Source organism: Anguilla rostrata, chromosome 11 (genome assembly GCF_018555375.3).
Source record: "Anguilla rostrata isolate EN2019 chromosome 11, ASM1855537v3, whole genome shotgun sequence".
Lineage (NCBI taxonomy): Eukaryota > Metazoa > Chordata > Actinopteri > Anguilliformes > Anguillidae > Anguilla > Anguilla rostrata.
The window spans coordinates 37796028-37820491 of NC_057943.1; the positions used below are offsets into that span (position 1 = coordinate 37796028).

The 24464-nt window shown below is 41.6% G+C and overlaps 2 protein-coding genes across 3 annotated transcripts in view; both read right to left on the reverse strand.

The window, feature by feature from the left end:
• Nucleotides 1-2982: 2982 nt before the first annotated feature.
• Nucleotides 2983-15204, reverse strand: LOC135234855 (transmembrane protein 263-like). 2 transcript variants are annotated; one of them, XM_064299848.1, is made up of 3 exons: nucleotides 15064-15204; nucleotides 6759-6834; nucleotides 2983-4901 (listed from the first exon to the last, which is right to left on the reverse strand). In XM_064299848.1, the coding sequence occupies exons 1-3, from the start codon at nucleotides 15085-15087 to the stop codon at nucleotides 4615-4617; spliced, it is 387 nt and encodes a 128-aa protein (XP_064155918.1). In that variant the 5' UTR covers nucleotides 15088-15204; the 3' UTR covers nucleotides 2983-4614. The 2 variants fall into 2 exon arrangements, with proteins under 2 accessions (XP_064155918.1, XP_064155919.1); XM_064299849.1 differs by lacking the exon at nucleotides 15064-15204 and adding an exon at nucleotides 10023-10298.
• A 3573-nt stretch (nucleotides 15205-18777) lies between these two features.
• LOC135235089 (copine-5-like) overlaps nucleotides 18778-24464 on the reverse strand; it is a 225068-nt gene continuing 219381 nt past the window's right edge. The window contains exon 22 of the mRNA XM_064300284.1: nucleotides 18778-23914. Within this exon, the coding sequence (XP_064156354.1) occupies nucleotides 23726-23914 (189 nt within the window). The 3' untranslated portion in view covers nucleotides 18778-23725. The remainder of the gene's footprint in view (nucleotides 23915-24464) is intronic.

A 24464-nucleotide genomic window follows, 5' to 3' on the forward strand; every position in this document is an offset into this window, starting at 1 on the left:
TTCATCTGCTCTTTGTCCAATTTTCTTTTATTTGTCTGAATATAAAATAACAAATTGCACGATTTTGTCAATTTCGGATGGACTTAGTTGTGATTGATGAAGAATACAAAGACCAATGGGGCAGTGAAATGGCTACTTTTCTGGGGTAAAAACACCACAACTAAAACTAAGAAGAAGAAAAAAAGTATTTTTGAAAGTATTTGTGAAAAACAAATATCAGAGGGGGTCTGGACCATGCATCTGTGTAGAGTCACTCCAAAGGTAGAGTAAACTGCCTTCACAGCAATTTGACGAAGGCAGTTACTCACGGCCAATTTGCCTGTCGTTTTAACCTCAGCCATGCTGCCTGCAGGTTCAGCTGGTCTCCCTATAGTAGCCTCAGCTGTGTCCCTATAGGAGAAGCATCAGCAGCGCTGCCTGCAGGTTCAGCTGGTCTCCCTATAGTAGCCTCAGCTGTGTCCCTATAGGAGAAGCATCAGCAGCGCTGCCTGCAGGTTCAGCTGGTCTCCCTATAGTAGCCTCAGCTGTGCCCCTATAGGTGAAGCGTCAGCTGTGATTGTCTGCAGGTTTAGCTGGTATACCTATAGTAGCCTCAGCCGTGTCCCTATAGGTGAAGCATAGCTGTCTGTAGGTGAGGCTGTTGTTGTTTAAGCTGTAGCAAGGTTCCGAAAAAGGCTTTCGAAAAAGATAAAGAGAAGCAGCTCTCTCTACTCCACCTTCCTCTCTCCTGGAGCACCTCAGAATCACCAGCTGAACTTGCATCACGTGTTCAGCTGAACAGCGTATCATGCTACACACAGTGGTTTGCACATAGCTGCATTCTCCTGAGATCTCTCACCCAGGTGCATGTGCCCAGGTGTGCCTTGTTACCATGCGTCACGTGATCCTCCGCACTTGGCCTGCCTATGCAGTAAGGCATCCTTCCTGGTTAGGGGAGCACTCCACACTGCTCCATACTTGCTGTTTGCAGCTTGATTGACATTTTACAGTTGCATTAAGAGTGTTCCGGTAGTAGAATCCTGGTGTTGGTATTGAGTCAGTCTTGTCTGGGAGTCCATAGTGGTGAAGCCACGTGCTTCATTTCAGACCCTGGGCTGCACATGGTACCCACCAGCCGGAACCAGGAAAAATAACTTCACCAGCCTCACTGTGCTAAAGCCGTGTCCAGTGCTTACTGCTTTATCATGGGCACTTCCAGACTTCAGCGGAGTTTGAAAGCCCAAGTTTCACCCCTTCGAGTCCAAGTTTTTGCCCCTTCTTCTCACCCCACGGTACACCATGCGCTGTGTGGCCGGGGGGTGTACCGGGGCGTCGGCACCTCTCGGGTCCGACGGAAGTTCGGCACGAGGCTTCAGGTGCGAACGCACAAGCCACCGGCACAAACTGGCTTGCCTGACTGTGGGGTTTGAGCTGTTGCACACGATGGGCTCTGCTGTCCTGACCATAAGCCGTTGGTCCTGACGTACAGGCACTGATCCATCATAGCAATACCCAGCCATTCCTGTGGACCTGTGGAACACAAGATTACGTGGACCCCCGGAGAAGTCTCAACAGACATGACTCGTGTAACCTCTGTCATTTTAGGTACAGCAAATTTCCGGGTGTTAACATGGTGAAGAAATGAAATTATGTGTCGAGAGAGAAGTTTCAACTGAGATTGTGGCATCCGCACTACAGGTTAAATGTGGTAAAATGTGTGGAGAGGTGAGATGTGGCCGTCCTACTGGATTTAGGTTACAAGCTACTCCTGTTTCAGTGTGTTCAATCACTGACTCATTCACTCATTCAATCACTGACTCATAATTAGCTCATTAACACACTGTCAATGACATTGCAGCCCTTGGAATCTTGTCACATGGCAACATTCACAGAATGTGTTCAGTCATTATCATGGCACTTCATCATCCTCCTCATCATCAGAAATCCCACCGGACTGAAGAAACACATTAAATGTTTCACATTTTCATCCACATTTGCCTCAAAAACAACTACAACCAATTAATTCAATATTCACTATCCAAATCAACTCCAATATTTTACCACCAGTTTTAAATGGCTTATTCATTCAGCAAATGTAGCCAGAGTACAATGGTTGTGACCCTACTACCCCAATCACCTCCACAGGGACAACAGCTGAACACCTTCAGACCCTGTTAGTATTTTAAAATATCACTTTTATTACACTGAAAATACAAATGTCCGTAAAATGTCATGTATCCCAAGGAAAGAGCATATAGATGAGGGATCTCAAACAGCAGACCTGGAAGGCCACAGTGTCTGCTAATTTAACTCCTCTCCTGGAGGGCCACAGTGTCTGCTGGTTTAACTCCTCTCCTGGAGGGCCACAGTGTCTGCTGGTTTAACTCCAGTCCTGGAGGGCCACAGTGTCTGCAGGTTTAACTCCAGTCCTGGAGGGCCACAGTGTCTGCTGGTTTAACTCCATCTCCGGAGGGCCACAGTGTCTGCTGGTTTAACTCCAGTCCTGGAGGGCCACAGTGTCTGCTAATTTAACTCCAGTCCTGGAAGGCCACAGTGTCTGCAGGTTTAACTCCAGTCCTGGAGGGCCACAGTGTCTGCAGGTTTAACTCCAGGCCTGGAAGGCCACAGTGTCTGCTGATTTAACTCCAGTCCTGGAAGGCCACAGTGTCAGCAGGTTTAACTCCAGGCCTGGAGGGCCACAGTGTCTGCTGGTTTCACTTCGTGTCTAGCAGAGCGCCAAGTCCTCACTGGTTTCAACCCTACTGTCCTGCGATGGAAACATCTGCAGTTAACCCAGACCCTGGAAGGGCCAAAGGCGCTGCTGTTCCCTCCACTGGAGTGCCACAGTGTCCGCTGGTTATCAAGGGCCACAGTGTTTGCAGGTTTAACTCCAGCCCTGGAGGGCCACAGTGTCAGCAGGTTTAACTCCAGCCCTGGAGGGCCACAGTGTCAGCAGGTTTAACTCCAGCCCTGGAAGGCTACAGTGTCTGCGGGTTTCCGTACATTTCAGTGATAAAGAACATAATTCACGACATTGACAGCCAAAAGTCCATACACCTTGTTTCCTAGACCTAAACTTGCTGCCGATTGAAAAGAAAACACAAAAACCTCTAGACACAGCAACCCTCCAGAACTGGAGTTAAATCTGCAGGCGCTGCTTCCCTCCACAACTGGAGTTAAACCCACAGACACAGCAGCAGTCCAGCACTGTTGATCAGGGTTGCACAACAAGGACTGATTAATTTCAGAATTTTGTGCCAACTTCTGCTCACAATTATTTAATTGGCTCAATCGTATCTTGATCTGACATTCGTATCAGTGCCAGCTACAGCCACAGACTGCAAGGTGTATCCTTACGCTTTTACTGTGGTCAAGAACAGGAGTGTACCAGCACTGTTTATACAGCGGTCAGAACACTGAAACTAGAAGTAATTGGTTGGAACAAAAACCAGCACGCAGACCTGCCCTTCAGGACCGGAGTTAACTTAAGCACCCCTGCAGCGGACTGACTCCCCAGGTCTTGGAGGAGACAAACCCCAACATTTGCACTGAAAAAGCAGACTGTGTATGGAAATCTCAAATACAAATATAATGGAAAACATGTCAGTTTACCCTGAGCAGATCTGCACGAGAAAAGCCTGAAATTATTTCGCTTTGAGAATAATAGTATGCCAATCCGAGATGCTAAGCTCACGCAGTCAGCAAATAAGCCGCTGATCCAGGAACAGCCACACCACGCAAGGCCTCAGCTCTGCTCTCTCCATTTGGCCACTGCTGATGAAAAGGGCATTGCTATAAAGGAAACGTGGTCCTGTCTGTTCATTTATTTACTGATGGGTTTCTTTATGAGAGAAAACACTCCCTACGCAGTGTCACATGTAGATCACTTGGCTTTTCATTTTAACATGTACCATGATGTGAAGCACCAGCAGCACCAGGCCAGGTCAGGTCAGAGCTAGAAAGGCGTCCAGGGTTCAGAAAGTAAAAGTCCTGCCGTGCGTTTCTTCCTCCCATGAACTCACTTAGCTGATTTAACCAATTAGTTCCACCTCCTGGCTGAAGAATTGAGCTAATCCAGTTGATTGGAACAAAATACTGGGTATGACTTTATGACATACTGAACCTCACCTCTGGTCAGGCCCAAACGCACAGAAACCCCATTAGTGTCCAATTAGACCACAGAGCTCACATCTGTGACTCACATCCATAGCCCGAAGCTCACATCTGTGACTCACATCCGTAGCCCAGAGCTCAAACATCTCGGAGATGAGTAATCAGATTGCACCTCTGTCGGTTGCTAACAGGTGTTTGTTTGTTGCTGGGAACGAATGGCAGTGAATTATGCATATAACTCCCATATTGCACAAAAACAGTCAAAGCCGCCTTTGAAAAAAATAACACACAGACACACAAACTGCAGGGGAGAGCGACTGCATGAGCGCACACACACCGACACGAACACACACACACACGCAAACAGAAGAGTTCTGTTTCGCTTCTGATTGGTAGCAGAGAGACCATGAGTCTTAAGGCACAGGAGACTGGGGGCAGGGGGCAGGGTGCTGGGGCAGGGGCAGGGGACTGGGGGCAGAAGGCTGAGGCAGGGGGCAGGGGGCTGGGGCATGGGGCAGATCCTCACTCTGCTTTGTCCTTTGCTTTTTTTGTGAACGGAACCTTGTTGGCCACCGTAGATCCCACCGAGGACACGCCTCCTACCACCGCAGACACGCCCCCTTTCACCAGGCCAATCCCCACGGACGGAGCGGAGGTCACGGCTGATCTGGTGATCTCCAGGCCCTTCCCGCCCAGCCAGGCCACGCCGCCCGCTGTGGCGCCCACCACCCCCTTGGTGGCGCTGAGGAGGCCGCCTGTCACTCTCCAGACCACGCCCGGCTGCGTCTGAGGGTGCTCCTTCCCGTCATCTGCACACAGACAAGCGGACACCAGGGCTAAGGGCACTGAATGCTACAGACAGGCGATGGTGGCAAAGCTCGTTCAAAAAACGATTTTGGAACTTTTAATCCTTAGGGCCACACCTGAGTAAATTTGCATGTTTTGCCGAATCTCCGAGTGAAAAAAAAAAAAAAGTTAGCAGAACCTCTGCAGAGTAGAAACCTAAACATGACATGTTTCTACAGATTTTAATGCACAATTGCTGTTTATTCGCCGGATCAGCAGTTTTGGGAAAAAGAAAAACAGAAAATGCGGAATGTGCAGTTTAAGCACCCTTCCAGTTGATCCATTAATGCCCTTTTTTAAGGCCTCAAAACTTGATTGATTCCAGTTTAGGTGTTAACTTAAGCCAGGGGAAGACTCAATAAATTCTCTGACTCTTCTGGCCTCTTGGTGTTGTCCTTACTCACAACAAACATGGGCTCCTCTAAGCACCCGACCGCAAGCTTGAAAATGAAGATAACTGACAAAGGACGGGAAGGCTATAAGACGACGCGTAAATTCTTCCAGCTCGGGATTTCCACGGACTGAAAATTCAGTGGAAAATTAAAAATTTCACGTGAAGGGGAACAGTTGAAGTCTAGGAAAAATGTGGAAGACCAAGAAACAGACAGAGCTGCTCGTGGACTGGCCAGGTAGCGCAAAGAAAAACCCACACATCCCTGCACGGGCCCCGCAGACAGGTCAGCTGACCTGACTGCACTGGTGCACCAGTCCGCTGTGCAGTGTTGCACACACACACACACACACACAAAAAAAAGAAAAAAAAACTGGCGTGGAGGAGTTGGCAAATGTTCACTCTGAAAATCAACAAAACATGACATTTGACCAGGGGGTGCCCGAACCTGTGCACACCACTGTACCCAGCATCACAGCTCAGCTGGTGAAAGGCTGGTGATGCAGGAGGACAGGCAGGCCTGGCAGAGGGGTGGACCCCAGCACTGCCCCACTGTACAGGATAATCTCATCGGCTGTGCCAGACCCTGTATCCCTGGTTTCCCAACCTAATCAGTAAACGCCCTCCGTCTGGAAAGACCGTGTGGCAAAGTCCGTGGAGCAGCCAGCTCTCATACATGAATCTCTTATATGGCCAGGTGTACAATTACCATGACACTTTCTGTACGGCTATCCCACCTCTACCTGTAACCCTCTCTGCTTCCCTTTGAATACAGTGAGAAAAAAAATATAAGGAGGGAAGACTATCTACTGCAATACACAAACAGCACTCTGTTAAAGATAAATTTTTGAAAACGTTCTAAACTGATTTTCCAGATCACTTTAATTTGTAAACTTGTTCCTGCAGGATTATTTTCTTGCTACGTCTGTATCTGGGCGAGAGTGCGTAGAGAATCATTAGACATGTTATATTACTTTGCATTTTGTAATTGTTAGCGACATAATTCCACTCCTGGCCAGCCCTCAGCATACACAGATCCAGCACAGACTTACTCCTGTGATTTCTGATTTGTGGCTACAGCAGGTTGAGTAAAACCAAAAAGCATTTTGCAGGAGTGTCACTGCACTTTCATATGTTGACCACCAGATGGCGCCCATGTATTTGGAGACAAATTAATTTGTACACGGCTTAAAGGGCTCACTCGCTTTCTGTACTGACCCAGTGTAGCAAAGATGTATGCACAAAGTCAAAAATAGCTCCCATAAAGGGCTCACAGAAACACTGCAGTTACATATGAAGGGAGTGCCATTTGCCCTGGAATACCAGCTGCAATACTGGATACGGTAAATGTGATGAGAATGTTTTCAGTAGTCAGCTGTAATCAGATTGCCCTTCTGAAATTTACACCAGCATATAAAGCACACATTACCTGTAGCTTCACCAGCTGACATCTCAGGCCCCACTTGAGTATTACTGCTTCCGTGCTGAGTATCTGCGATGGCGTTCTGAAAAAATAAAAAAACCATGGATGTTCCACAACACACTTTCTCCAACAATATGTCCGCATATGAAGCTGAAGAATTCAACAGCGCTACTAACTTCTTGGTTCATACACCCACTATGACTCGTTTTTAGCTGGCACAGGTTTTCCGTATGTTGACCATAGGGGGACGCTATTGCATGACGAGGTATGGAAAAGTAACCCTTCCTCCCTGGGTGACTGTGGCCAGCCATGTAATCAACCTAAGGACTCAGTCCCTGTGGGGACCCATGCCACAGCTGGAACTGGCATGGTAAGGACTCAATCCCAGTGGGGACCCATGCAACAGCTGGAACTGGCATGGTAAGGACTCAATCCCAGTGGGGACCCATGCAACAGCTGGAACTGGCATGATAAGGACTCAATCCCAGTGGGGACCCATGCCATTCAAGAGCCTCTAACCGGGTCCACCAGCCATTCCACCCTGTACACTTCACCTGTTTTAAACTGCTCATGCTAAACAAGCTGGCTCTTGATTTGGACATGTAATCCCTGGGGCAGCTACTGCTAAAGCAGGTCTTGGTGAGCTGTGCTGTAGAAGGCATTACCCTGTGCAACATTAAACCAAGGTCCTGTCTCACACTAATATCCCATGACATGCAGAGACATGTTAACCACATTGTCCGGGCAAATGTTCCACAAACAGGCTCTGTGCATGGTCATATTTATCACATATATATGATTAATTAGCATATTATTATATGCAGTTTTCATCACACACTCTTGAAGTTCTTGTAAAACTTTCCATTTTTGGTGAATTTCTCATAGTTCAATACATTGGATGACGTTCTATCCTAAAGATAACACAATAATGAACTCCCCATGTCTAAATTGTATGGAAAAGTGGGTGGGTTTTATTGTTTTTTTATGATACCTAATGTAACAACCAAGCATTTAATAAAACCTGAAACAAGTAAGTGGGGGGCCTTTAACTCACCTAGTGCCTCAGGTTTAAACCAGTCGTGAGAGGGGAAGAATGGAAACCAGCAGTGCTACTGGCTTCAAGGGCCAAATTTGAGTATCCTTGCTCTACATTTTACACAATGCAAATATTTATGCGCTGCAATAACTATTTCAATATTAACAAATCATTCTTTTCTTAATACAATACTTGAATCATAATTTTTGTCCCAATCTGACAACCCTAAATCCAACAGAGGCTAAATTTCAGTGTCTTTTTTTTCTTCTCTCAAACAAATGGTTGTATTTAGCCATTTGCCAAGATTCCTTTCATCTTGGGAGTCAAATTAAAACTCTTTCCTGGCCCTATAAATAACTGCCATCTTAAATTGCTACATTTTTATTTACATTTGAAATATTTTTGGTACAATATTTCTAATATAAAAATATTTTTTATTGGCATGTATCAAAGCTGTGTCATACAACCTGATCAGCCTGTAATTCTGTCTTCAAAAAGCAAGATGTCAACAGAGCTATCTTATCAAGTCACATATGTTCACTGCTCACTAAATGTTTGTAAATTTGTGATTGCTTGCAGTTTTATCCATGGTGTTAAAATACATACTAGATCAAAATGGCCAATGAAAGAATAAAATATTTGAACATTATGCTTTGAATAACTATATAATTAAAGTACTGTTAAATGAAATAGTCTACTTAATATATTCTAAATCGGTCAAAAAAAAAAAAAAAACTCAATAGGTAGGCTATTTTTGTTCTCCCTTGTTGAAACATTCATGCTTTCCTGTTGATTACAGTTCTTAAAATCCCTCCAGAAACAGAATCCCTCAGAACCTATTTCATAATTGCACAATTAATTAAACTGATGCACTACTGTTTGGTTAACCCATTGTTCTGTGGCAAACCAGCATCAGTAGGCTACCAGACTCACAGTACTACACTCTCAGAAATAAAGGTACAGTTGGGGTACATTTTTCTTCTTTAAGGAACAAATTTTCCAAACGTACCCTTAATTTACAATAATGTTCCGTTTGGGTACTAATAAGTACCTTTTACAAGCGAAAAGGGTACAAATTAATTGAGTAGCATACTGCAGGTCAGGGATACTATTTTATGTACTTACAGGGTACCACCCCAATGACAAATGTTATCTTTTTTGGGACTTCCTGCACATTTTTTGTTCTGTGAGTGTCCTCCACATGTCGGTATGTAAAATCATTCACTTCACTGAATAATTTGATGAATTGCTCGAAACCATTATGATCCTCTTGATAGTAATGAAGGATTTATCTGCGCCAGTCGACTGGTTCTGTATTCAGCAGGAATGGCTGAACAAAAACACGAAGTATGCTACTTAAGAAAAACTTAGGCAACATTTGGAAGTGAAATCTGACTTCAACGTGTCCCCCCACGCCACGTAATGCACAGTTTATAAAGAATAGATCGCCTACTTCTGGGGAAGAGAAGCCAGCTTAGCAATAATTACACACAGTGAAATCGCATTTATTCTAAAAAGCAGCCCATGTCCGGGGGGATAGACTACTTAATGGGACCATCTATTTTCATTATTAAGCCTCTGTAAGCTTTCGAAAAGTTATCCTCAGTGTTCAGTTAGTTTTCCTGTTGCTAGGTCTCCAAAGAAACAGACCATCTCGTGATATCTCATCCCGCAGTGTTAGCTATAGGCTATGTTCGTTTGCTTGCTGAAGCAGTTAATTCGGTCATCTATGAAAATATACGACCACACAACTATACACTGAAATCTGAAAATACGAAAAGACAACCACCTCCATTATGAATAGTTTGTACAATTACGCCCATATAGATTATCGGCAAACTTTTTTCTTTGATCTATCTTCATAATGGTGTGACGTTTTAACATTGAATTAACAGGACGGTCTGATCATAAAATGTGAATAACAGCTAATATCGAGAATGAGCCAAATAAACGAGGTTCTAAAACAATTAAGAATTCGGTATTTCTGTACAGCCGAACACCGACGTATTTCACGCAACTTCAGCCTTTTCGACGTTAGGCTACTTTTCTTTATTTCGTAAAATTGAACATGCAAGTTCGAAGATCAATACATTCTATGCTAGTGCAGATAATTTCGGTTATTTCGGGTGAATATCCTAAGGCCACCGCAAGAACACTTTAGAACAACTACAAGGTAGCAAAACAATTTCGATATAGTAGTAGAGGAATGATTAACGTTAGTATCGAGCTCCTACCTTCACCATTTTTCAGGAAATATCCCAGCTCAAACAGTAGAGACAGATAACTACACCAAACTCTCACAAATGTTCCAAATAAAGACAGCACCTCTACACTTAATGCTGCAATCGAAAGCTAGTTTTTTTTTAAGCTAACCCAACACGTCAACATTCAATGAGTCTCTATTTATCATCACAGTAGGCTGACTATCCACTCTGCCGACGTGGCGCTGCAACTAGGGGTCCCGGAGATTGCTACCACGCTCTCGTCTATGTTCAATCTTGCGTCACACGGGAGTAGCCTACTGAACTAACTCACAGTAAATAACGAGGTATAATTTCATCAGGCTGTCCGTTTGCTCTTGTTTTATTTGCCCTGTTTATTATTATAGTTTATAGGCCTAGGTTATTTCTTTTAGAACTCAACATGTATTTCGCTCGCTCCAATTAACCGCAAGTATTGACATACTCATGTTGATCATTCACGCAGGCAATCTGCACCTCATGTGGTCTGAGTGCGATTTTAAGATTAAAACGTAACCATGCTTCATTGTGTTCATTTGTTCTGGGTCCACAGCCAATTACCCACACGCGGGAGCAAAATTCTTAATATGACTCTGGATTTTCCTGGTATTATAGTAGATGTCGTCTCACAGTTGGCGCATTTGTCAGACATGGGCTAAACTAACTGGAACTTGCAATATTTGCACATTTTGCATGACAAGCAACTCTCAGTTCAGGGAAAACATGGACATTTCCGCTTTTTAATTTGCATATAATGTTGAGAGTTTGGGGAATCATGATTTTCCATCACATGCACTCAGCCATAATTACTAAACATTGAAACGTGGCAGGACTGTTACGCACTCCAAAAGCGATGACTTGATACTGCTGGAATTTTCTGGGGTCACAAATGCTGAGGTTTCTTTTGCACGTGGAGTTAATGGCACCTGCCAATGTCCTTTCAGTAAGCCAAACTTACTCACAAGCACGGCAGATCCGATGCAATCAACACAATCATTGATGTGTGTCAATGGAAAACTGTCAGGTTTTGTGACTTCATTCCGCTTCTGATGGTAGTTTCAGTTTCTGTACAGACTATCAGATTTATCAACTGGTAGGGAGGATGAACTCCAAGCACTACAGCTGGGATCTGCTATTGTCAAGCAGTACCAAACTGCCAAGTGAAATTAACTGCCAAGGAACAAACCAAAACAGAACTAAATGGCCCACAAACTTAACGTTAACGCTACCCCATAGTAGAGGACTACATTGGGGTGGGATACCTGTGGGTCCTGTGGGACTTGTAGTAATTTGTGCAGCAGCAGGCAATATTTAGCCTATAGCAGGGGCGAGTGAGCAGTTAGTAAAAAAAGCTGCAAGTACGACAACCATGGAAATTGCACTAAAGCATGGTGAATAGCATGCAGTCACCAAAACTCCAAAGGGGAATTCAGACATTTGGAAATACTTATAAAACACCTACACCCCCCCCCTCCCCCCCTCCTCCAAATGTAAATCAGAGACAGTATACACATTGGATCTTTAATCTGATTGGTTATCGCACCATGATCCCCGTCTACCCGGTAGCTCCAACCACTAGCCACAATGGCTGGTGAGAAAAATAATTAATGTCAAGCCCTGGTTACGTTTAATGCTAGCACCGGACCAGTTTCTGCTAAAACTCTTTGACCTGCATATTTTCTATAGTGCCTCCTAATGGCGGACTGATCTCAAATTTTACATGGTGGTACCAAGTCAACAAGTGTTATCCTCACCGAGTTTCATGATGAGTGGCCATTACTAAGCCTATCAAATGGCTGCTGATAACTGATTGGATTATGGTGGCCATGTATTTTAAGATAACTTTTGATCTTGGGACCCTCTATTGGGTAATGTCACAGAGATGTAGTATACTAAATTCCAACCTGATTTGTCAAACAGTTGAAGAGTTATAGGCATTTAAACTCGTTACAGCACCACCTATTGGAAGAGAGGTGCCAACACTTATGTTTGCTCTCAGAAATGAATACCGCCATTGTTCACCAAATTTGGTGAGGATTGGACATAGTGTTCACAGGTTACAACTGTTTTAGTAAAAATGACCACACCCACAACAATTAATTGACATGTCATGGACAAATGGTTTGAAGTATCAAAAAAGAGGTGAAAACTTTTTTCCCGCTTTCGCTAGGCATGCTCTGTTTGGTGACGGGGACTAATTCTGCTTACTGGTTCCATGGATTCCTATGGGAGCTGCTCCTTGGCACATGAAGCCAATTCATGGAGGCTACCATGACTGTGGGGTTTTTTAGCCCCAGAGCATGCACACCTGGGCACCTAAACATGAAGGATCATGGGAAACGCAAGGCAATGACGTTAACTCGCGGGGTTACGCTCAGCGAAAGCTTTCAGATGGGTTAAGAAACTGTGACTTTGCTGGCTAGCAACAGGTCTATTCGTTTTCTTAGGTAATTACTCAGTCATCATCAACACCATCATCATGTAAAGACAGAAATACAGTAACTAATAACATTTTTATGACTGTTGGCTACTAGTAGCAAATATCAAAATGACAATGTAGTCAAAATAACATGGTGGAATCAGCATAACAGCACCTTAATTTAGGAGCTACATATGCCAGCTTTATTACTTATTATATCTCTGTCATGATTCATCACCATGAACAATGGGCACAAGAAAGTAATGACAAGTAACATTATTCTTAGAAATATTAATAGTAAAAATTAAAATAATAATGTAATCAAAACAATAAGGACGGTGGATTCATGTAATCCTAGGTCGTGGTTTGATACTCTACATATTCTGATACATCGGTTTAGTGCAGGCAACTCTCAGTTCAACAATTTTCTACAGGGATGAACAAATCAGAGCCTCATACTCGTTCATGCGCAGGTGTGCGCATGTAAGCAGTTGCGCATACTGTCATCTAAAACCATGCAGACTAAAGTGGAATTAAATAAATGTTATATTTTCTTCTGTGGTGCCTGGAGAGTGATTCGTTCAGTGTGAAAAAACTGTAAATAAAACTTTAAAAGTACCAAATAAAATGATTTAATTTGGCCAGTGTGAATTCGTAATTTTAAATTAATTCAATGGGGAAATTTGCTGTTCGACACAAGACGCTTAATAAACTGCAATACCCCGAGTAACCACTGGAGTCTATGAGCTTAATGGAGAATGGCAATCTGTTGAATGAAGTGGAAAAAGAGATTTTATGTTAATATTTCAATAGCTTGAGGAATGAGGAATTTCAATAGCTTTTTGAACAAATTACAGATAACAAATACTTTCAATTTCAATAGCTCCCAGATAAAATGACCTAGGAACGTCAAACCATTTTTAAATTGTTCACACACAATGAACACAGGTTGCACAGCCTTTGCTTTGTGCATTGGTACCTCATGCAATTTAATATGAATATTTCCAAATAGGGACTTCAATATATTTTTGAATAAATTACAGATGACAAATGGTTTCAAATTCAATAGCTCCTAGAGAATAGGACCTTGGACCTTCAAACCACTTTAAAATTGTTAAAAAAAAATAAAATAAAAAACGGACACAGGATGCACAGCCTTTGAGTTGTATCATTTTTATCTCATGCAATTTTATATGAATATTTCAAATTAGGAATTTCAATATCATTTTGAAAAAATTACAGAAGACCAATTCTTTCAAGTTCAATAGCTCCTAGAGAAAAGGACCTAGGACCTTCAACAACTTTTAAATTGTTCATAAACAATGTACACAGGAAGCACAGCCTTTGCTTTGTGCATTTTTACCTCATGAAATTTTATATGGATATTTCCAATTAGATATTTCAATAGATTTTTGAAGAAAATACAGATTACAATTCCTTTCATGTTCAGTAGCTCCTAGAGAATAGGGCCTAGGACCTTCAAACCACTTTTTGAATTGTTCACAAACAATGACCACAGGATGCACAGCCTTTGCTTTGTGCATTTTTACCTCATGCAAATTTACACGAATATTTCCAATGAGATATTTCAATAGATTTTTGAAGATATTACAGATGACAAATGCTTTCAAGTTCAATAGCACCTAGAGAATAGGACCTTGGACCTTCAAACCACTTTCAAATTCTTCGCAAACAATGGCCATATGATGCACAGCCTTTGCTTTGTGCATTTATACTTCATGAAATTTTATACAAATATTTCCAATTTGGTAATTCAATAGATATTTGAGTTAATTACAGATGACGAATGCTTTCAAGTTCAATAGCACCTAGAGAATAGGGCCTAGGACCTTCAAACCACTTTTAAATTCTTCACAAACAATGGCCACAGGATGCACAGCCTTTGCTTTGTGCATTTTTACCTTATACAATTTTACACAAATATATCCAATTAGGTATTTCAATAGATTTTTGAAGAAATTATAGATGACAAATTATTTCAAATTCAATAGGTCCTAGAGAATAGGACCTTGGACCTTCAAACCACTTTAAAATTGTTCAAAAAAAAAAAAAAAAGGAAGGACACAGGATGCACAGCCTTTGAGTTGTGCATTTTTACCTCATGCAACTTTATACGAATATTTCCAATTTGGTATTTTAATAGATTTTTGAAGATATTACAGATGACAAATGCTTTGAAGTTCAATAGCTCCTAGAGAAAAGGACCTAGAACCTTAAATCTATTTTTATATTGTTCACAAACAATGGCCACAGGATTCACAGCATTTGCTTTGTGAATATTTACTTCATGCAATTTTATACGAATATTTCCAGTGAGGTATTTCAATAGATTTTTGAAGAAATTACAGATGACAAATGCTTTCAATTTCAATAGCTCCTAGAGAAAAGGACCTTCAAACCATTTTTATATTGTTCACAAACAATGGCCACAGGATGCAGAGCCTATGTTTTGTGCATTTTTACAATGGCATTGCTGTTAGCTTGTACACGATACACAAAACCGTTTTTTAAATAACTAATCAAGCATCATTTTTTAACAAACTACATTCTAATATATTATCTTTAACATGTCTAATGTCAAATAAATCAACTTACAGTATTGCCTCTATGATGCTTCATAGTGGATGGAGTGGATTGCTTTCAGAGCATGCGCCGCACGTCTGTCTCTTTCTTCTGGTTGCTAAACAGGAAGTCACTATACAGGAAGTGACTAAATAGGAAGTGACACCATCACCATTCCAGTGATGAGGGAAAGTTAAACAAATGCCTTAAAGGCAACACAATAGGACCTACACTGTAAAAAATGATTCCGTGGTCATGTAGATTTTACAAAAATATAAAATATGTAAAATACATTCAATTGAATTGTGTACATGATTTTGTTGCAATGATTTGTGTTAATACAAACTACTTTGTCCTTACGTTTTGGGATAAGACAACACAGGGTGCTTTTTTGTATAATAATGTAGCGTCAGCGATGCTGCGTGTACTTCCGGGTTTGGTTTCCCAGCATGCCTTGCAACTGCTCTAAAAGAGACTGTAACAGCGATTATCACAGCTGAGAGAGACTGTAACAGCGATGATCACAGCTGAGAGTGACTGTAACAGCGATGATCACAGCTGAGAGTGACTGTGATGATCACAGCTGAGAGACTGTGCCAGCAAAGATCACAGCTGAGAGCGACTGTGATGATCACAGCTGAGAGAGACTGTGCCAGCAAAGATCACAGCTGAGAGTGACTGTGATGATCACAGCTGAGAGATACTGTGCCAGCAAAGATCACAGCTGAGAGCGACTGTGATGATCACAGCTGAGAGAGACTGTGCCAGCAAAGATCACAGCTGAGAGTGACTGTGATGATCACAGCTGAGAGATACTGTGCCAGCGATGATCACAGCTGAGAGCGACTGTGATGATCACAGCTGAGAGAGACTGTGCCAGCAAAGATCACAGCTGAGAGAGACTGTGCCAGTGATGATCTCAGCTGAGAGTGACTGTAACAGCGATGATCACAGCTGAAAGTGACTGTGACAGGTGGGAGCGGGGGGATGTTTTGCAATTGCTCTGCCTATCCAGAGGCGGTAAGGAAGCCAAGGACACCTCCGGGGATGAGTGGGGGGAGCAGCTGGGCAGCACTCAGGGGCAATGGAGGCAGAGAGGAGCCCACAGTAGCAACAGCAATAGCAAAACATTCACGCTCATCCAGAACACAAAATCTGTTCCTTAGCTGGATATTCTGAGGAGAAGGGGGCCTACTGGAGCGCCATTTGCCACGCTTCCCACCAAGAGCTATGGACCATGGCTTCAGGCCAGGAGAGCTGGAACGTGCTAGGGACTGTGCCACCACAGTCAAGCCAGGAGGCGGCTGCTAGAGACGAGGCAAGCTCAGAGACCAGTGGCATCGGAAGCAGTGGCAGTAAAGAAGTCAAGGACCTGCTCATCCTGCCTCATCTGATGGAGGATGGATATTTGAATTTCCAATTCAGCGATCCTCTGGCAGCTTCATGGACTGGTAAATGGACTGCATTTATATAGCGCTTTTATCCAAAGCGCTTTACAATTGATGCCTCTCATTCACCAGAGCAGTTAGGGGTTAGGTGTCTTGCTCAGGGACACTTTGACACGCCCAGGGCGGGGATCGAACTGGCAACCCTCCAACTGCCGGACAACCGCTCTTACCTCCTGAGCTATGTCGCCCCTATGTGGTAACTCACGCATTCAGGATGGGAGGTGAGTGGTGGCCTGATTGGCTGGCTGTTAGTTAGCATCCTGCTGTTTAAACAGCTCATTTAGCAGACAAAGGCAGCCAAAATGGCAAAGATGTCCTCCTTGATATGTATATATTATATATATATCATTTCTTTCCACTCCACCTTTGCCTGTGCCATATTTTTTATTTTGTTATATTCACATTGGTCATAATCGACAACTGTTAGCCTTTGCTAATTCTCAGCATATTTGTATTGGGATCATCTCAGCTAATGGCTAATCACTGTTTCTGTAGCTCATGTTATGTTAGATGAACTGATTTTCTGTGAAGTTAGAACATTGGCAGCATTTTCCTGATGGTGGAATATTATCTTTTTATCGTACATAAGGTAGACTATGTGGTATTAGAATCTCCATGGGCGTGGAAAGTACTTATTAAAATTTACTGTGTGCTGATAAGCGCTAGATGAATATAAAATTTCCCTTTGACTGATTATAAATAGCAACATTTGTGAAACACACTACAGAGAAATGTCATCCTTGGGCATGCAACAAAAGAGTACATGAGTGTACTGATGAAAAGATAGTAGTTTCCTCATGATAAGGATGTAAAAGTGAGTATCATGAATCAAAACTGTAGATTCTTGGTGAAATATGTGATTATTTTATGGGTTACAGCAATACACAATTTAGTCATTTTTGATACATTTGCAGACACCAAGGGACATCAGGACACTGCTTACATAGGACACTGTGCTTCATAGTAAATATTATGCATATTACCCTCAGTTCTTGAACACTTGTGGTTTATGACCTGGGAAATATATAGTTTAAACTGTTTTATATTTGTGACTCTTGTCATGTCATTGTAAACTAAAGAACAACTTCATTTTTGCATTTTCACCTAGATTTCTTTGTTTTGTGGCCCTTGTTTGCACCTGAATTATGAAAATGAACTAAAGTACGTTTATAAACAATGCGTAAAGTGTCCTGCATCATTTAAGCCATCTTCCAAGTCTCAGTGACACCACATGTTGCCTTCTGCAGCCTTTAGTAAACATGGGTGAGGGTTGGCCAGATTTGGCATCGGCATGAAAAGGCTATGATACATAGAGAATATTTATAAGCGATGTAGATCGGAAAAAAATGATGGAGATGAGCAAAAGGGACAAAAAGGGGTGAGGACCCCTTTTTGTCCCTTGGCTGCATGGTGGCCTCAATGATGTGAAGGCAGTGGCAATAATCTTTTTTTAAATTAAAAAAAATGTATGAGCTTTTTCAGCTTTATTGGACAGGGCAGCATTTCCCAGAGTCTCCTTAGTGCTACGTGCGTTGTAAGGTATACCTTAAGGTCTTCCTTTAGGTCTCAAGCTGTTTCCCAGCGTCTCCTTAGCTAAGGTATACCTTATATGAAAGGTATACCATTAAAAGGGTGGTCTGAGGCACTCGTAAGCTGTCCCTTAGTGATGCGCTCCGCTCATCCTGCCACAGTTTTAGCCTTTTTATGCCAACATTTTGCTTTTCAAATTGACAGTTGTACTACAGTGCGGATCTAGTAGCACATCTGCATGCGAAAATGACAGATAGTTTAATATTAACTTTACAAAAATTAAAAAAAAGAGAATACAATCCCACTTACCTCAGAAAATCTGCATTCTGGGCAGAGGCCATCAACAGTCTGCCATTCAGGCAAAAGAAATGTGCCCGCTGCTCTAGAGTGTGGGTTGCAGATGGGCACTGTCTGGGTTCACTGAAGGCTGTGCTGTTGTGCTGCAGTCAGACCAGATGAGGGCACTGAAGACTACTCATCTAATGAGGGTCCATTGGGTTGGCAACAGCCCAACCACGCCAGCCTATTCTTTGTGCAAGAGCATTTGTTAGAATAGGCTGTGTTTGGCATTACAGTGGCAATGTGGTCTTACACAACACAGCTGAATTTACATGACGGTTTCAACATTTCACACAGAGCAACTTGATTTTTTGTGTTTAAACAGAGTTCTGCACATTTTATACAATGAAATATTGACTTTGTCTAGAATTAAGGCAGAAAGGCCAGATTCAGCAAATGGGGTTCTTCACAATAAAACTGCACATGTAGCTTTCTGTAAAAGTAGCCATTTCTTTTTATTAATTTTATTAATTTAATTTAAGGCAATCCAATACAAAGCATTTCACAACCCACCATATGACGACAATAATGTACAACAAAGTTTGGTTTGAAAAAATTCACCATGCAAAATAGACTGAGAGAGGTAAATGAGCAAGATGAAAAGGAAAGGAAAAAACTATTAGATAATAACAAGGAAAACAATAAATGGTAACTTAGACATGCTGGGTGGCTACAGGTTTCAAATAGAATAATCTTTGTCATAAACAAACCAATTACTCAGCGTATCGTAGGGCATAAGTAAAGAGAAATTACACAGTCCACTGAACTTCCTGCCTTTTTGGCACTAACATGCACACTGTCCAGATGGGAGGATGTTTATATGTTACAGATGCTGGCACTGGATACTGAGCGTACTCTTCACATATGGCTCCATGTACACCATGTACAGAGCTCAGCAAGAGCCTTTAGGGGTGACACTGTCTACTATACTTTTCGCATACAGTTCCAAAAAGAAAAAAAAATCTGCCTAAAAAATTCAACTATTAACTAGTACAACCAGCAGATGCTTCACTTATAAACAAACGATTGCTCTGTTTTAAGCGGTTACTATGGCAACAGAGTAGAATGCACATGGAAAATGGTGCACAGCATAAAAGCAGGTTCAAAACAGCTGTGAAAATTTTCAAGTACTATAGATATTAGAACAAGTAGGACAGGTGCAACTTAATGACATCCTCTATTGATCAGCAGGTTAAAAACATTCCTGAAAAATTAAATCTCTCGATGGATTCACATTTGTTTCTTGTATAGGGTGTTACTAGCAGTACCTCAATCTGGGGAAGGTTGTGTGCTCTTGAGTCCAGATCCCTTAACCCTTTAAGGGGATAGTTCACTTTGGTATAACAAGTAATTCTGTGGTGGTTACCCTATTGTATTTGCATAGCATGCATATTATTAATGACATTGCTGTTCCTCTCGGTTTTCAGGTTCCCAATTCTCTCCCATTCATTTTCAGGACCTCACCAAAATTCATAGTTTTAAAGCACAAACTAACTATGGAGGATAACAGATTGATAAGAGTACTTGCCGCAACAATGGGACAAGTGCCACAAAATGACTTGTGTTATATCAAAGTGGATATCCCTTTAAGGTCACAAGAAATCACAAATATGTGAATAGAACAACAACATTATAATGCTGATGTCACCATCACCACTGGTATAAACAATGCAGTTATAGAACAATGACTTTAGAAAAGAACATTCCAAAATACCTACTCTTCAAATGGTTAAAGAGAGTACATTAGCAAAGATTTTTGAGTGCATTTCTTTAGCCAGCAACCATTATCACTTTTTGCTGTTACCCTTTTGAAATTATACCCTGAAATAACCTGACAGAGTTACATGGATAATGACTTTCCAGAAACTATAAGAAAGAATCAGTTGATCAAGACTGATCAAAGTGCCCAATAGATCAAGGAAGTGAATGACCAGTTGATACCATCTTTCATTAAAATGTACTCTTTAAGATGCCAAATAGACAAGGCATGAATAAATCATTGCAGTTAATTTTCATTTTGGCAAAAACCCAGATTATTTATTCCTGACAAATTATTCCTGAACTGAGGAGTCATGCTAAATCAGCAAGCTTTTCAAAGTGTTGCTTTAATAATTATTAATTATTTAATAATTATCAAAGCAACATTTGAAAAGCTTGCTGTTTCATCATCTTTAAAACCATTCAAACAGATCAGTTCCCCTACTCAACGAGAAAAGGAAGCTTGAGAGCTATTCCTGTCAACTGCTTGTCAGCCCCCTTTCCCTCTTCTGTGGCTTCAGCGGGCTAGGTCACCACTCCTGTAACCCAAAATGCACCAGTAGAAAGATTCATTTAAATCAAGTCCGTAAAAATCGCACCATCGCTTGAAAACACAGGAAAGAACAAATATGCTAATAAAAATAGAAAAGGGGGGGGGGGCATTGTGCCCAGTTTTCTGGCTAAATACCATTAGTTTGTTCACAATTATTTGTTTCATTAAAGATTTAATACATTTAGAAATAAATGCTCCGATAGAAACAGGCCCACCTTGGAAACTGGGCATATCCCTCTGCATATTGGATGAAAGAAGATTGCAGTGTGTGTGAGCTCAACCTCATTGAAAATGATTGCCTGTTAGTTCCCTTCAAAGATTTGAAAACACCATTAACCCCTTTGCACAAGCCCCCTAGTGGCCAGAATGCCGGCATGAGTTTCATGAATCAAAACAGTTGATTTGTAGTGAAATATATTGTTATGTTATGATTTACAGCAATGCTCAATTTAGACATTTTGGATAGATTTGGAGACACTAAGGGACACCAGAGTATGCTGATCGCTTATTGTTTCATAGATCTTTAGTAGATCTGAGCATATCACCCTCAGATTTTGTACACTTGTGGTCAAGGAGTTTATGATCCAAAATCTATAGAATGTATAGTTTTATCAGTTATACTATATATGTGATTTCAGTATTTCATTTCAAAGTGAAGAGAACTTTTTCACCAAGATACATGTATGTGCATTTGTGACGCTTTATATATACCTATATCAGGAATATAATCCAATCTAGATAGTTGGTTTGATTAGTAGTAGTTAGTATTGTAAATAGTACATATGTCTTGCTTCATTTGAGCCATTTTAAAATTCTCTGTGATGTTCACATCTGGATTTAAAAAGCCTTAAAGAGAACACCCCCTAAATGGATGAAGATTGTCCAGATTTGGCAATCTGTGCAAAGGGACTAACATGCTCATCAAGTCTACACAGAAGAATACATGGGTTTGTACTAATACACAATGCATATAAAATGCTCCAGCAAGTAACCATCACCATTTGTTCCTCTTCAACTTTCTTCTAGTTATAGTTTCTCTTTGGGGAGGGGGGGGGGGCTGTACAGACAAACATGCTTGGTAATGCAGTTTAAATCAAGCCCCCAAGGAACAGCAAGAAGTTTAAGTCAGTTAAATTTTCACAGCTTCAGCAACAATGGGACTAGTTGAAGGACACTGCAATTTTTTTCTCTTCCAATCGTCTTCTGACTAACTATTCCAGCCACTACGATTCCAAACCAGATGTGGGCCAACTATTTCAACTAAGACGCTATTGAAAGTCCATTTGAATTGTTCATGAAACATTATTCACCAGATTGTAACAATCATACAAAAGAAGAATTCTGTTCAAAGTATTGTTAAAAACGTCCACACTCCGTGGGGAATTTATCAATGTCTGATGGGTGTGATAAACAAACAAATAAAAGAGAGTCGATATAGTCTGCATTCTCTAACACAGAACACCTTTAGTTAAAACTCCCAGATTTTCTTAAATATGAAAATACAGAGCAGCAAGTAGTGAGGTTTCTATCAGAAAGTGAGATGGGGAGGGGGCATTTTTAAATGAAGTGTGGTCAGTATTAGATGAAGCCAATTTTGGTTCCCCTACAATGTTGTCATTGTCGAGCCCCATGTAAACTGGTTTGGTATATCTCAGAAAGAGGACATCAAAATTAATTTGGATTCATTTCATTTGTGAAATGGAAAAGTGGTAGCCATGACGCAGAACAGACACATGTCTAATGTTCTCAGGATAAAACCCATAAAAGCGTGGCAGAGCAATTTGCATGGCCACGTAGCCGAGTGCAGCTACCCAGCTCAGCCTGGCTATTTTGGTTTGCCTGGCGTCTTAGCCTAGTTTGGCCTCTTAGCTTTATGTAATTACTTAGCCACTCAGGCTAGCCATTCCCCAGCATGAAAGCTAACACAACTTATGGCATCTCCTGTTTGTGCTAAGGGCTGGGGAAACGACTGCCCACAGGGCACAAGCCTGGGTCTCTGTCCAGCAATGCAGGTATTGTGGGTCCAAAATGTGGCAGAGCTTTTCATGCTTTCAAATGGAGGGGTTGGGCCACTACAAGGCTTGCCCTCAATGGACTAAAAGGAAAAAACAGCACAACTAATTTCCATGCTTCTAAATTGTACCTCAGCTTGCAAAGATGGATACACACTATCATTAATCTAAATCATCATTGTGCCAGCTGCTGGTTTGGAATATTCCCATTATAATGCATGTAAGGTTAGGTTTGTGCTTCTCATCTCAGTCAGTGTGTTCTTTTAAATCATCTTCAAAAGGGCAAAATTCACTGAGGTGGACAGTAAAAATATTCACAGCTGGTTTCCACCAGAACAATTCCCTGTGCTGTGGACTTCGCCTTTTGTCCATGGAATCTAAAGACAAAGGCAAATATGTACTGTATACAAAAGTAGGAATTTTGATTCTACCCACACCCTCATGCTGTTATATCCATGTTATATATGGAAATAAAGATAGCTCACTGACAAAAAAGAAAGAGCAAAGACCAAAAGCTATGATGAAAAACAGACCTGCACTTCCCCCACCCCCATAATAAATAGTTTATAAATTTGTAAAGTCATAATGTGGACGCTTCATAAATTACCATTCAGAAAGTTATCTAGAAACATCACCCAAACGCACACGCTCTAATACAATGAATCTGCTTGGAGGAGTCAAGCAGGGATGCGCCACCCAGGACATTTAGACGACCACAGACGCCACAACTCTAAATCGCTAATACCGTTCTTCTTTTTCATTCCGTTCTGGTGTTCCTCTTCTCTGCATGCACTTCACCCAGGAAAGAATACTAAAGGAACCTCTCCACGGTCCTGGCATCTCTCAGCTGCACATCAAACCTCTTTTTTGTTTCTTTCAACCGAGAAAAACAAAATGCTTGTTAGAAACAGAAAACCGTGCCTTTGGATGTTTAGGTCAGGCCAGAGTTCAAGAAGGCAGGAACTTGTTTTCAAATTCTGCAGTAAGTTCAAAAGTAGTTTCCACCCCCCATTGCAGCCCTGGGACCTCCCTATTGCCAGTCCCGATAGGTGGGCTTAAATCTGTGTGTGCATGGTGTGTCCTGGGGGTGTGTAGGGGGGTGGGGCTGGGTTGGGCTTGATGCCGCGTGACTTCATGTAGGAGATGAACTGATCCGGAATCTCAGCAAGGACATCCTTGGCCAGTCGGGCCATGCTCAGCACGTGGTTACCTGTCCGGTCCATGTAATCCCGAAATGGAACAAACTACAGGGACAGCAAGGAGAGCAGTCAAGGCATCAACAAGCTTAAAAACAGACGAACAAAGTAACAAGATATAAATACACAAACAAATGAACAACACCATAACACAATAGGCACAAGGTAAGTATATTAGGTAACACAATGTGATCAAGTTAATAACAAGGTAACAAATAAGAAAAAGGAAATGAGATAAGGTAACCAAGCAAGAACAATGTAACAACACAAGGTATCAACAATATAAACAATATAACAATATGAAAACACAATGTAACAAAAACCAATGTCACCACACAAGGCAACAAGATACAAACAAGGTAAAAGTGTCAGTTAACAATATAAGAACAAGTTGACAACATAAGTAACACGATACGAATATGGTAACAAGGTCATGTGACCATCAGCGATATAAAGTGGAGTTTTGCTGTCCCTTTGGAGTTTAGTGAAGGTGATAAATGTTAGATAATTAAAGACCAATAAACCAAGGACACTGGAGGACACAATCGCATTGTTTTTAAGTAGTGAAATGATGCTTGTTGTGGAGCTAATGAACTCA

Bases quoted from the DNA above. Each gene is read 5' to 3' on its own strand.
- LOC135234855 (XM_064299848.1), bottom strand. From the start codon at position 15,087: ATGAAGCATCATAGAGGCAATACT. The intron at 6,835-15,063 runs GTAAGTTGATTT...TTATTTTTTCAG, and splicing joins AGCATCATAGAGGCAATACT to AACGCCATCGCAGATACTCA. The intron at 4,902-6,758 runs GTAATGTGTGCT...GTCTGTGTGCAG, and splicing joins GTCAGCTGGTGAAGCTACAG to ATGACGGGAAGGAGCACCCT.